This window comes from Amblyomma americanum, unplaced genomic scaffold (assembly GCF_052857255.1).
Source record: "Amblyomma americanum isolate KBUSLIRL-KWMA unplaced genomic scaffold, ASM5285725v1 scaffold_19, whole genome shotgun sequence".
Lineage (NCBI taxonomy): Eukaryota > Metazoa > Arthropoda > Arachnida > Ixodida > Ixodidae > Amblyomma > Amblyomma americanum.
Window position 1 is genome coordinate 693,600 of NW_027526491.1, and position 13,718 is coordinate 707,317.

The 13,718-nt window shown below is 46.2% G+C and overlaps 1 protein-coding gene across 1 annotated transcript in view; it reads left to right on the forward strand.

Moving 5' to 3' along the window:
• LOC144111936 (nose resistant to fluoxetine protein 6-like) overlaps positions 1 to 13,718 on the forward strand; it is a 58,064-nt gene that overhangs the window by 14,314 nt on the left and 30,032 nt on the right. Inside the window, exons 7-8 of the mRNA XM_077645027.1 lie at positions 4,441 to 4,534; positions 11,157 to 11,243. Of these exons, the coding sequence (XP_077501153.1) occupies positions 4,441 to 4,534; positions 11,157 to 11,243 (181 nt within the window). The remainder of the gene's footprint in view (positions 1 to 4,440; positions 4,535 to 11,156; positions 11,244 to 13,718) is intronic.

Sequence of the window (13,718 nt, forward strand, 5' to 3'; positions counted from 1 at the left end):
AGGTGTTTTGGCGTTGCAGAAGGACAGCGCCAATGCCATGGCTACTGGCGTCGGTGTGCAAAATTGTCGGTGCTTTATCATCAAAATGGCAGAGGACGGGACCCGAAGTCAGAGCACGCTTCAGAGTTTCAAATGCTTCTTCGCAAGCAGGAGACCAGATGAAAGGCGTGTCGTTGTGAAGAAGCGCATGTAAAGGTGAGGCAATAGAGGCGAAATTGCGGATGAATCTGCGGAAGTATGATGCCAAGCCGAGGAAACTGCGGAGATCTTTGACCCGAGTTGGACGGGGAAAGTGCAGCGCAGCAGCGATTTTTTCAGGGTCAGGCTTAATTCCTTCGCTGCTTACGAGATGGCCAAGAACTTTAATGGATTTTGATGCAAAACGGCATTTCTTCGTGTTTAGCTGTAGGCCAGCGCTGGAAAGTGCTGTCAAAACTTCATCGAGACGAGTAAGGTGATCAGGAAATGACGAAGAAAAAATGACGATGTCATCTAAGTAACAGAGACATGTTTTCCATTTGAGGCCGCGGAGAACTGTGTCAATCATACGCTCGAATGTAGCAGGAGCGTTGCAGAGTCCAAAAGGCATTACATTGAATTCGTATAAACCGTCCGGTGTTGCAAAGGCGGTCTTCTCTTTATCATCTTCATTCATGGGGATCTGCCAGTAGCCTGATCTTAAGTCAAGGCTGGAGAAAAATTGGGCACCTTGCAAACAATCGAGGGCGTCGTCAATTCGAGGGAGGGGATACACATCCTTACGAGTTATTCTGTTTAGAGCACGGTAATCTACACAAAAACGAACCGAACCGTCTTTTTTTTGCACTAGCACAACAGGCGATGACCAGGAACTAGACGATGGGCGTATGATGTTGCGTGCAAGCATGTCAGCAACATTTTCCTGAATAACTTTGCGCTCGGTTGGAGAAACACGATAAGGCCGGCGTCTAACTATGCTTGATCCGTCGGTGAGTATGCGATGCGTTGCTGCAGCGGTTTGACCCAGTGTGCCGGAATTGACGTCGAACGAGTCTGCGTGCTTGTTCAATACAGCGAGCAATGCGTCTGTCTGGTCTGTTGTCAGGTCGGTGCTGATCGTGTGGCGAAGTGCTGCACTGAGCGAGGCAGGGGATGAATCAGAGCGATCGGAGGTGGAAATGGGAAGAAGTGTGACAGGCTGGGCGGAAGCAATTGATGCAACAGTAGAGTCGCGTCGCAGAAGAATGGGCTCTGATGTGGTGTTGAATGCGGCGAGAAGAGAAGAACCGCTGGAGAAGCGAAGAAGGGACACGATGATGATAATACCTCTTGACAGGAGACGAGGGCTGGGTGTAATCAGGACGTCGCCATCGGTGACGGCGTCAGAAGTCACAGATAGAATATCTTCGTTGCCCGGATAGAGGACGTGATCGGCAAGCATAACTACACGGGAAGAAAGTGGTTTTCTATCGGCAAGAATGTTGCATTCAGTGACTTCAATAGTGGGAGGGGAACACGTAATGACTGCTGAGGCGTTTTGGAGAAAATCCCAGCCGAAGATGAGTTGATGGACACAGGAGGATAGGACAGCAAACTCAATGAAGTGCAAGATGCCATCAATGGTGACTCGGGCTGTACACGCTCCACAAGGGTTAATATTCTGTCCATTTGCAGCACGTAAAGGAGGACCGGTATAAGGTGTGCGCACTTTTCGCAGTTTTAAACACAAGTCAAGTTTCATAATAGAAATAGCGGCGCCGGTATCAATTAAAGCTTCCAGTTCATGTCCCTCAAGGAATACAGTCAACATGTTTGATGGGAGCAGAGGAGGAATTGGAGCGACGACAGGCGGTGCAGTTTTACCTCCGGAAACTGCACAGGTTAGTTTTCCGTTTGGCGGGCAGAAGCTGAAGATGGAGGGCGAAGGGGCGACGAAGTCCGGCGAAAGGGTGACGGGGAGCGACGACGCGATGGCCGTGCTGTCCTAGACCGGTCAGGAGAAGTCGACGGGGAGGAAGAGGGACGGAGGTCATTATCGGTGTAGTACTGGCGAGGAGGAAGCTGGTAGGCGTCGTCACGTCGAACGTACCCATAGCTCGCACGCTCATCTCGCAGTCGTCGGCGACAAACGCGTGTTACATGGCCGCGGATTCCGCAGTAGAAACATACTGGACGAGGTGGGAGAGGCCGCCAATTACCATACACCGGTGGTCGCGGGGACAGGGCGGCGAGGCTGGGTGGGACGGGCGCGTGATGGACAGGAGGACAAGGAGGAGGAGCCGCAGTGACTTCAGCATACGTCGGAACGTAGGGAGGGGCTGGTGGTTCTGTAGCCATGGGACGATTGAGTGAAGTAAGCTCCTCCTTGATAATGCCACGCAACCCAGTAGATTGAGCAGGTGGGCGTGAGAAGGCAGGAACCGACGAAATATCATTGTGGAGCTCTTCCCGTATTATAGATCGTATGATGGTGCGCAGATCAGTTTCGGGAATTTGGCTCGGATCCCAGGTGTTGTTGAGGCGGCGCGACTGTAGATAGTCAAGTCGCTGGCAAGTGGCACGAATGTCTGCCACCGTGACGGGATTTTGGGCAGCTAGAGCTGCGTAGGCAAAAGAGCCAATTCCTTTTAAAATATGTCCGACACGTTCAGCCTCGACCATGCCATTGTTAACTCGCCGGCAAAGGGCGAGTACGTCCTCAATGTATGATGTGTATGTCTCTCCTGGAAGCTGCACACGGGTCTCTAGCTTCTTTTGAAAAGAGGTCGGACCAGCACCAACAGTTCCAAATATCTGGCGGATCTGTGTCGTGAATTGAGGCCAGTCAGGAATGGCGTCCTCATGGTTGAGGAACCACGTCTTAGCCACGTCACTCAGGTAGAATGAGACGTTGAGTAGCTTCATAGAAGCGTCCCAACCGTTAAAAGCGCTCACCCGATCGTACTGCTGTAGCCAGTCTTCGACGTCGTCACCGCGGAGACCGGCGAAAACCGGAGGGTCGCGCTGACGTGAGGTAACTGACCAAGTTGGGTGGGTCAAATGGTGCTGAGCAAGTGCACCTTGGGACGTCAGTGGTGCAGAGGTGGCATGGGCAGCCGTGGGATGCCCATCGGTAGCTACAGGCGCCGGAACGGTGAGAGCAGGGGGATGTGACTGCGCCATGGCGGTTGATGTGCCGCCAAGAACACGACCGGAACGGAGCTCCAGGGGGTGCCGCGTTGAGGACGCTGGGATCAGGAGGCACCTCCACCACTTGTGAGGCAGAAGAACGCACCAGCAAATTCACCTTTTTACTTCAGGTAGGCCGAAGCAGCAGCTACCGACTAGTCACAGCTTAGCAACACTTCGTCTTCTTCGCACGACCCGATGACCGATGATGATTACGCTGAGATGAAGATGAAGGTCACTCACAGTGCTTACAGTATCATTATTTCATCTGACGGGATGTATTTTTGTATTTTGTAAGCTGTTTATGACGGCCACTGTCCTTAATCGTGTTGGGGTAGCTTAAGAAGCTAACGTTTCAAGTGTTTCTGAATATAGCAGTCCAGTTACCAGAGCGTAGTGTAAGCGAAGCGCGCCGGTTAGCAACGCACTTTTCCTACTGCGCTTCATTGCAGAAAGACAAGCATGTTCAGCGGTTATTGGCCAATTATGTGCCACAAAAATACCGCGGGAACGCTGCATAATAAGCGTGAGAATTAGTTTCGACTAGTCTGTTATAATGAACGTGAACCGAAATATCAGCAAGTGGTCATTTTTTTTTCTTTCCTTCTCCATCGAAATGTGGCCACAGGAATAATAAAGTACGGTGTTTCTAGCCTTGTGCTCATTGGAACATAAAATGTCAAAAGCTATTCATTTGCCTTGATGCCGCAGGAACCTCAGCCACGTGAACATACATGAAATTTTGATTATGACATGAAATTGCGCTATCCTCATGCATAAAAGCTGTGGTGCGAGCGCTGTTTATGACGAAGCTTCCTCGAAGTGAGAAGTTTAAAAAATTTTGTCTGTCAATATACAGCTAATATGCCCCATGAAAAGTGACGACATTTGCACCGCCCTAACAAGGTATAAATGAAATATGCCTCGAGCGAATTGGTTTTGCAATCGGCAACTATCTTTCGGTACAACCGTGTGTAATAAAGAACGCAAAAAATGCTTTTTTCAGGCATATGCCGCGGTAGTAGTGAATTTGGCTGTGAGGCTCGGATTGTACGGGGGCGACGTTCAACACGAGCCGCGGCTGCCGCCTTTCGATGCAGCCGCAACCCAAAAACACCCGCGTGATGTGCAATGGCAGCGTGCGTTAAAGAATGCCGCAGTCGCACATTTGCCGCGGTCGCGCATTTCACTGTATTTTTATTTGCCCCACAGCTCCGCACAGCTTGCATACTGCGCGCGCAGAGCAATGAGAAAACCTTCAGCTTTACTCATACTTGCTGTTTTCCTCTCCAGCCAACATGGTGAACGCCATAGTATATGCCGACAACTGGGCGAACATATTCACAACTGTGGGATATATGAGCGTCGACTGTTTTTTCTTCTTGAAGTGCGTATTGCACGGCGCTTCAGGAAAGCCCTCAGCGGCAGATGCGGGCGGTGGTCGCATCACATCCTCCTCTTGTCTTCCTGCATCATCTACTGCTTCTTCTCCCAACCCTTTAACACTGCAGCCAACTGCAATAACTAAGAATCTGGCTAGTCCAATTTCTCCGTTCCTTGGTTAGCCGAATTTCTCGTCAACTCTCCCACGGGTTCTCAACGACACTAGGAGGTGCGGATAAGCTTGAGCCAGACGTAGGATATTCGCATGACCGCACTCCCTCGGCGTCGCAGGTCAAAGGCAAGGTTGCAAGTCAGGAGCGTGATGAAAGTTGTGCAAGTCAGCGTTTTTGATTAACTGGCTGAAACATGGTAACTAGCGCTAAAATCTAGTGTGTATCCCGACGGCGTCTTTTTATTATTCCTTATTTATTTCAGCACTACTTACTGTGTTTCAGTCAGTTAATGAAAAGAACCAACTAGCCCACAGATCTTTAATCACGCTCCTATTGGGCCCTGTTCTTTTCCAGTAACTCTAGCGTGTGTCCCGTCGGTGTCTTTTCGTTGTCCGTTGTGTATTTTAGCGCTAGTTGTCATTTTTCAGGCAGTTGCAAGTCCAGTCACGTCCATAAGCAAAGCCAAGCATGCGAGTGATTGAGATACATCCTGCACTAAAGTTTAAACACGATGCCATTTCACAGTGTCATATTGTTAGAAGATGGATTCGCAACACCTTGATAGTCGTGATAACAGGCATGTTCCAGGAGGAACGCTGCCCCATTAGGGCTGCAAGACGGTCGTGTGAGCTGGCGCAAGGTGAAAATTGCAATACATGACAACAAAATGCCGTTAGGAGAGAAGGAACCTAAACCCTAAGAAAACACCGCGCATTTGTACCGCTCCAGAAAACATGGAACAGAAACCCATGAATGCGTGAAAGCTCGTGCTCAATTACTGTACGAAAGAGAAATGAATAAAACGGAGTCGTGGCCCCCTGTGGTTCTCAAAAACACTGAACACAGCCCATGAGGAGTGGCGTGGTCAAATCTGTTTTATAAGAGGGAGGTTACGGGGATAAGAAGACGGTCTATGGACTGTGAGCTGTGTTTATGTGGACTTCGATTGAACGTTGGGGAGAGGGGACCTCAAGGAATTATTTCGTTTATCCCCCTAGCCCATTCGTTGTCCTGGCAGCCGACCATGCATGTCAGACCCTACAACGACCCGCTCCAGTCGGTCGTCTAAGTCAACACTTACGTTGTCTGCAGTTATGCCAGATTTAGAAGAGCGACCTCGCATTCCCTCCACGGACGCCGTTAAAACCAGCGTAGCGATACGGAAGCGGCGGCTATCATGCAATGAGGGATGAAATTCACGCTGCCGTATTCAAATAAATGTAACTGATTCCTGACGCCTACACCATACCTATGACGACTGTCAGGATTCTAAGGCGCACAAGCGCTGAAAAATCAAGATCTCTTTTCACGTAAGAGCAACCTCGCGTTATGAGGTTGTGGGGCCGGGGAGCATTATGAAAACGTTTTCGCAACCTCGTAAATAATAAGTAAATAAGTTTATTTTCCAGGCTCAACCGGAGGGTTTCCTGGCTAAAAGCGGCCTGGGCAGCTTGACAGGGTGCCGGAAACCCCTACAAACAGTAGCACACCAGCTGTACAGGACATTTTGCAATACCAGTCACGCATACAATAGTAGATTGAATAAAGAAAACACTCGACACATATATACACTGACTCGAATAATGTTTAAAAATGAGAACATTGAAATGGTCATACATATGTTGAAAGAAAAATACGTTAACACTCAAGCAAACGTTCAACAATCAACAAGTGGAGACATTGAATGGCATTTGAACAAAATATTTCCGCAGCTCAGCTTTTGTATATCCCGTTGTATGTTGATATGTGTTTAAAAATGGGCCAGATTATAAGACAACATTTGTAATTTATAATCGGTGCGAAAACGAGGTATATTCTATGAGTTAGTACTTCTGGTATGTATGTTAGCACGACGCGTGTCCAAAGATGCTAGGGTAGAGTAAAAATTGACAACTGATGCTGTGGAAAAATATATTTTTTGCAATGATATAAAATTATACAAAAGATCAACGCGGACAATGTTACGTTCTTGGAAGGCGTATTTGGTGGTAGTCATGTTATCAATATTAGCTATTTATCTTATTTTTTTTCACTGCGGCCCATACTAAGCTACAGTATTCAAGTTGTGAAAAAATAATGCATAATAAATTTGTCATTTACATTTCAGAGGTAAAGTTTCACGGCATCGTGAAAGGGCTCCGCAGATCGAAGAGAGTTTTTTGCAGAGGTGTTGGACGTGGGCATCCCAGTTTAAATGACACGAAAAATATACTCCAAGGATTTCGTGCTCTTCAACAATTTCTATTTGTTGATTTTCAAAGTTGAGCATACAATTGGGTGTTGCCGGTTTGTTTCTTGCGCGACTTATTATATCCTTGGACTTTGTAGGATATATGTTTAATCGAATCATCATTGACCTCCTAGATAATTTATTACATTACATTCCGCAATTAAATCGTAAAGGTTAGGGCCGGAAATAAGTATTGTGCTATCATCGGCGTATATTACAAAATCAATGGGAGGATCTATGCTAACAATATCATTTATGTATGCATTAAACAAAAGGGATCCTAGTATGCTCCCTTGTGGGACACCATAACTGATAGGCAAAAGGGAAGAAAGTTCCTTATCTACAGACACCGGCAGACTTCTGTTTTGAAGGTAGCTTTTAAGCAAACTGAGTGGTTTACCACGAATACCATACATTTGAACTTTGTTAGCAAGAACCGTATGAATTAAGAAATGATACGCCTTACTGAAATCGAGAAAAAAGCACATCGTAGACAAGTTCTCACTAATATTGTTCAAAATAATTTCTTTCATTGTTAGAAAGGCTGTTTTTGTAAATTTACCCATTCTGAAACCAAATTGTGATTCAGTTTTTACCCTATGTTTGTCAAAAAACTTTGTTATTCTTGACGAAATAACCTTTTCCAGCCCCTTCAAAAACACAGGGAGTACTGAAATGGGCCTGTAATTTGCTAATACATTTCGGTCGCCCCCTTTATAAATTGCGGACACTTTTGCCGTTTTCATTCTGTTGGGGAAAACCCCGCATTCCAGTGCAAAATTATAGATGTGAGAAAGCAAGGGACAAATTGTGGGTAAGACATATTTACGTGGTTTCATCTGCATTGTATTGATATCTAAGGCTTTGCTGTTACTCATTCCCATATACACATTATAAACCTCATTTTCATCAGTAGGCTCGAAAAATATAGTCTCGCTAACCTGACTAGAGTAACCGGCGATATTGTCCGTAGGATCTTGAGATGAAGAAATGTGATTGAGAAAATGTGTGTGTTAAAATATTCTGCGAGTGCTCTTCATTTTATTTCCTTGCCACTTAATAGCATAGTTTTTGCAACATAGTTATTCGCACGGCGACCTACGACATCGTTTAAAGCTTTCCAAGCAATATCTTTATTTTTTTCAAGGAACATTTGATACAAACGATTTTTGTCCTTTATCATTTGGAACAGTTCTCGTGCGATCCATGGTTTCCTTATCTTATTGGAAGGAGTGTATTTTACTAGCGGAAAGTGCTTCAAATAAAGATATAGGAAATGATGAAAAATAAGTCGTACGCATCATTGACGTCCGTTTTTTGCAGCACACAAGACCAGTCGAAGTTCGTAATATAGCGCTTAAATGCTGCCAATGAGGCATCTGTGATGCGCTGTACACTAATGGTCTCGTTCACGTTGTTTCGCTTAGCATGCTTATTTTGAAAGACAACAAACACCGGACAGTGATCGCTAACATCAGAAGCAATTGTACCGCAAGAGAGCACATTGGTTTGAATATTCGCAACTATTAAATCAAGTGCCGACACAGTCGTGCACGTGACACGTGTTGCTGTTTCTATTAAGTTCACAAACCCACAGGAAAGAAGCTTCATTTTAAAATCACGTACAATAACGTTGTGGTCGAGAATATTAATATTAAATTCATCACTGCACAAAAGGAAACATTTATTACATGATGCATATTCTAGAATCTGGTCAAAATAATCTCTAAAGTTTTTCATGTTGCCATTTGGGGGGCGGTATACTACAGAAACCAGCTGGTTTCGTTTTTCCAATGTTAACACTTCATAATCTTCAGTAACTTCACTAAGATTAGGCAGGATGTGGCACCTTTTGCACGCGAGAGTATAGGTAGCAGCATCGCCGCCGCGTTTGTTAGGTCTGTTAAGGAAAAAGACTTCATAACCGAGCAGCTCTAGCATCCTGCAGCCAGGTTGATACCATGTTTCAGAGAGTATCAAAACCGTAAATTCGAAAGAGAACTGTTTTAATAACAGAATGATTTCATCTTGTTTGTTGCCCACTGAGGGCGCACTGAGGTACAAAGCAGTTTCACAGTTACGGTGCCCTAGCTTCACCTGTTGTGGTAGGACAAATTCGTGATAGGTCATTTTTGTTTAGTTCTTTTTGATTACAGAGCAGAAGGACGAGATTTTAGTTGCCAAGTGAGGTATGATTGTCGCCTGCTGCTGACTCAGCACGAATGTTTTATTGCGAGAAGTGCTTGATGAGGTCCTTCTCGCTGGTTATCGGTACAAGAGCCGAGCCGCCACTTTGCTTCAACAATATCTTTCTATTCTGTGACCAAACAGACTTCCACCGATGCTCATGCTTTTTTTTTTTACAGCAAACGCAAGAAGTTTCTTTTGTGCCGGGCAAAGGTGCTCATTGACGTACAGAGGATCAGAATTTTCCAGGCCAACGTCAGTTTTTGTCACCCTCGTTGTTTTGGCTTTCGGGAGGACTGTATCACGTTTGGCTTGAGACCGGAACTGAACGACAATATTCGACGTATCTGCCTTTCCTGTCGGTACTCGATGACAGGCTTCAATCTCGCTTTCTTGAATTGGTTCTTTAATTGCATTTCCTATCTTTGAGACTATATAAATCACAGACTCGCTGTCATTTTTGATGACACCTTGAATTTCTAAGTCAGCCCTTCTTGAGTATGGCTCAGACAGAATCAGTCGCTTGTCCAAATCAAGCGCTTTGCTTTCCAGATTTGTTTGCATGTTTTGAAGCAAGGTTCTTGTTTTCAGCGATTTCGGCATTTACCTTTTCTTCAAGCTCTTTGATAGAGTCCTGTGCAAACTCGATGCTTTTAACTAAGCCTTGCTTTTCGCTCTTCAGTTCTCGAATTTCGTTGCGCATTTCCCGTTCCAACGACTCGCGAAGTAGCTTCATTTCAGCTTTAGTTTCTTCCCGTAACTTTGCTTATCAGCTTTAAAGTCCTCTTTCATTTTTTCTGCCTCCTTTCCAGCCAATCCTAAACGTGTGTCTCCTTACAGTCACACAGCACACTCGATAAGGTTCAGCAAACAGAAACGATAGCAGCAGAAGTTCACAAGACACTTGGCAGCAGAGACGAGCGTCTAATAATAATGCGTATGATCAACGTGCTCTTTTCACTAACCTGCAATGAAGGCCGCAGTAGATTAGATGCTCGCGACTCGCTCGACCTTACTGCCAAATGCTGCGAATGTCGATGAAGGTGCTCCTTTTGTAGTGGATGGGGTCACGTGGGAGTCAACGTAGCAGGTTACGGAGTAGCCGACGATGACGCCCTCTTGAACCAGGGGGTGTAGAGCGTAATCCGTGTTTTCACAGCGGCAGGCTACGGGATGAATCAGTGCCGGCGCCTAGTGCGGCTGCGTGGGTGTGCCCTGCAGTGAAGGCCGATGAAGATTAAGACGCTTGCGACTCGCTCGACGTGACTGCCAAATGTTGGTATGGGACTGGCCGGCGACCATCCGCTGGCCAATCACGTTAGCCAGAGGGATCGTTGCTGAGGCGGTTATTGTGAAGGCCCGTGAGTTCGACTTTGACGACCGAAAGGTCGGCGGTGCCCAGTAACTAACCGTTCTTGTACGTGCACACACCTGAACAACCATGTTTATTCTTGAATTTATGTCGCAAAACTTATGTGAGGGTTTAGTGCGGGCCATGCTTGCTAGAATCCTTCCTTTATTTTGTTTTAAAGTTCTCGGTTTTAAGACCCTCAAGACTGACCAGATAGCGCTTTTACATCTGCCATTCAAGCCCAGCTTTGAGAGAGATTTCTTCTAAACGCGCTGCTTCAATCACCGAAGCGCGAATGCTTTAGAAGGTTAACTTTGTCAGCTGCCGACCTCAACCTGGTTTACCGACACTGCGCAGAGGCGGCTTTAACAACGCAACCAGGTTCAGGCGAGACAGACCACGTCGAAAACCGGAATCATGAAAGCCACCGCGTCCTATTGAATGCTTCAGCAAGCAGCTTGGTTTCACGCAAAAGCACGCAGTGAGAAGAAAGCGTGGGTTCAGTAACATAATGTGCACGTAAAAGCAACCAATATACCTTGTGCTGCACGCCATGACACATTAGTAATCTACGTAGATAGTACAAAAAACGTCCCTTGTCGTACTTTGTCCAAACAGCGCTTAAATACATTAATGTGCTTTTATTAGCCACCACTGTACCTATATTATAAATGCTTTCTTGCAGCGGATTTCTCTTAGCTTTCGTCGTGCACAGGCAAAAGAGGAATGGAGTGATCGTCTTCGTGATTGCCGTAGTCAGAAGGTTCATAAGGTAAGCGTGATCTTCCGTCCATCCGTAGACAAGTGGGTGGATGTAGATATGCATAGATATACGGATTACCTTCGCAGATATGCATAGATAAGAGTCCATACTTCTTATCTACGCATGTCTGCATCAAGCAGTCGTCAGAGGGGTCACCCCTCTTAAAGATCAGCAGACATATATGCACGGAAGGTTAGGCAGAACCGCCATCCAGGGCCATTCCATGGTTGCGAATTTACTAGCCCAGCCGCACCATCGCATTGTCTGGCGTTATGGAGTACGTTTGTCTACCCGCTGTGTACAATGTGTCACCCATATAAGCAGTCGGTTGTCTGTCATATGCAGCCCATGACGATTTCTGTCTGATATATCTTTCAGAATACCATAACCTCGCGTTGGTTCTGTGAATGCAGTCTGACTGTTGTAAATTATTCATTTTACACTAATATTTTTTTCGTGGCTCTTAGACAGTACTTATGATATGAAATAATTATTTTATTTTATTTCATAAACGACCAAAAGAACTTTTGACTTCAAGCTGCGACTTCTGAACAAGATGTGAAAGAAGCGCTACGTGAAAAAGTAGGCCGTTTCGCAGGGCCACAGGGCAAGAAAATGTGGTGATGCAATTGTAGACGTAGCGTTATTACAAAACGAAAACCATCCTTGACCCGCAAACTGGCGCTCTGAATAAAACAATTTATGAAACTACCTACGCACAGCAGCGTTTTCTATACTTTGGCACTAAAGCTAAGAGTCCAACATACAGCTGGATCAACATAAAACGTTAGCCATTCACGAAGCAGAGGCGCAAGCAAGCGATAAAGTGCGAGCGAAAACTGTGTCTAGGTATTGCAAGTCTTCGAAGGACTCTTGAAATATTATTTCTGCCGAGTGTATGCATTCGCGAAACAGACGCATACTCACTTAAAAAAAAAAGCGGCCGCCTTACTCTTTATCTAGCGAAATAGTAACCAATATGTAGCCACGCTGTTAGTAACTGGAGGTAGTTAATTGCATGGCGGCAAAATTTACTAACCCTTCAAAGTTGTAGCAATAACTAACATTTACGTCAAATCAAACTATCAAGCCCTACCAAATGACTAGTAAGCGATGCCATCTTGTCTGCAGACGCCGTGGTGGCTCAGTGGTTATGGCGGTCAGCTGCTGACCCGAAAGAGGCGGGTTCTATCCGGGCCGCCGAGGTCGAATTTCGAAGGAGGCAGAGTTCTAGAGGCCTGTGTACTGTGCAATGCCAGTGCACGTGAAAGAATCCCAGGTGGTCGAATTTTCCGGAGCCCTTCACAACGGCTTCCCTTATAGCCCGAGCCGCTTTGGGATGTTAAACCCTCATAAACAAAACTACTCTGCAAAAACCTGGTTTAAAGTACAACCTTTAAAGGGGCTCTGAAATGGGCTGTATTAAAGTTGCAGTAGGCATGAGATGTTAAAGCACGTAGATTCCCGAACATTGTGCAGCAAGAATTTTTGTTAATGTCCTTTGTAGAAGCTAAGTTATCTGAAGTCAAAATTTGAATTTCAATGGCTTCGCGCCTTTCCCTCCGAAGGCGGAACTTCCTGACCCGCCGGAGCTATGCGGCTTACTGGCCACGGCATCTGCCTTCCATCTGAAAGAATATAACCAATAGCCATCTCCCAACTGTTGTACGCAGGTGCGAGCGACGGAAAAGGGCGCGAGCAGGAAAAAGTCACCAGAAAGTAGTGGCCAAATTTCGCGCGTGATTGTGGGTCCAATGCTGCTTGTAGAACTGTATTGTTCGGCTCAATTGTCCTAGACAACACAGTTGAGTGATTGCGCGAGTTCATGGGCTCTCCTCGGAAGGTGTTTCAGAGCCACTTAACTGAAGAATGCACTACTATACCCTCTTAGTCACTGCTTCTTTGCGCAGGTGAAGGTGCATAGCACTCTTTTAAATGCAGGTTGAAGCAGCTACCACCAAACGCCTAAAAACTACTTGCATCCCATGGTGCTAGGTTTCCAGTATGATGTGTTGGTGTTATGTGTTATTTTGCACTCTGGAAAAAAATCCGCAAGAGCTATACATTAAGTATGAAGAACACCTGACACCAATAAGAGCGACCGCCTGTGTGCTGGACACAACAAACGTACAGTCGTCAGCACGCTTAACACGAATGACGGAAAGCGTGGCCGGGAGCGGCTTGGATTAACGCCATCGCCGCGATGTGTTGCGCGCTCTTGCCGAGATAACATCACGGTATTTTTGCGGTGGCTGACGAAAGCTGGAGCGCAGCCGGATTTGACTACTCACCTTGTTATTTCGCTTGTATCTAGCCGGCAGGGTGAGTCGCTCACTTGACTGTTTCGCGACTTTTCTCTACTGGCCGCGGCTCACGCGGGCGCAGAACACACGTTGCGGTTTGCTCATCTCCAAAAAGCGCTGAAGTGGCGTGTCTTCACACCGCTCGAGCGCTTTTCCAGGTCGGCCTCAAAGCCTGTGATCT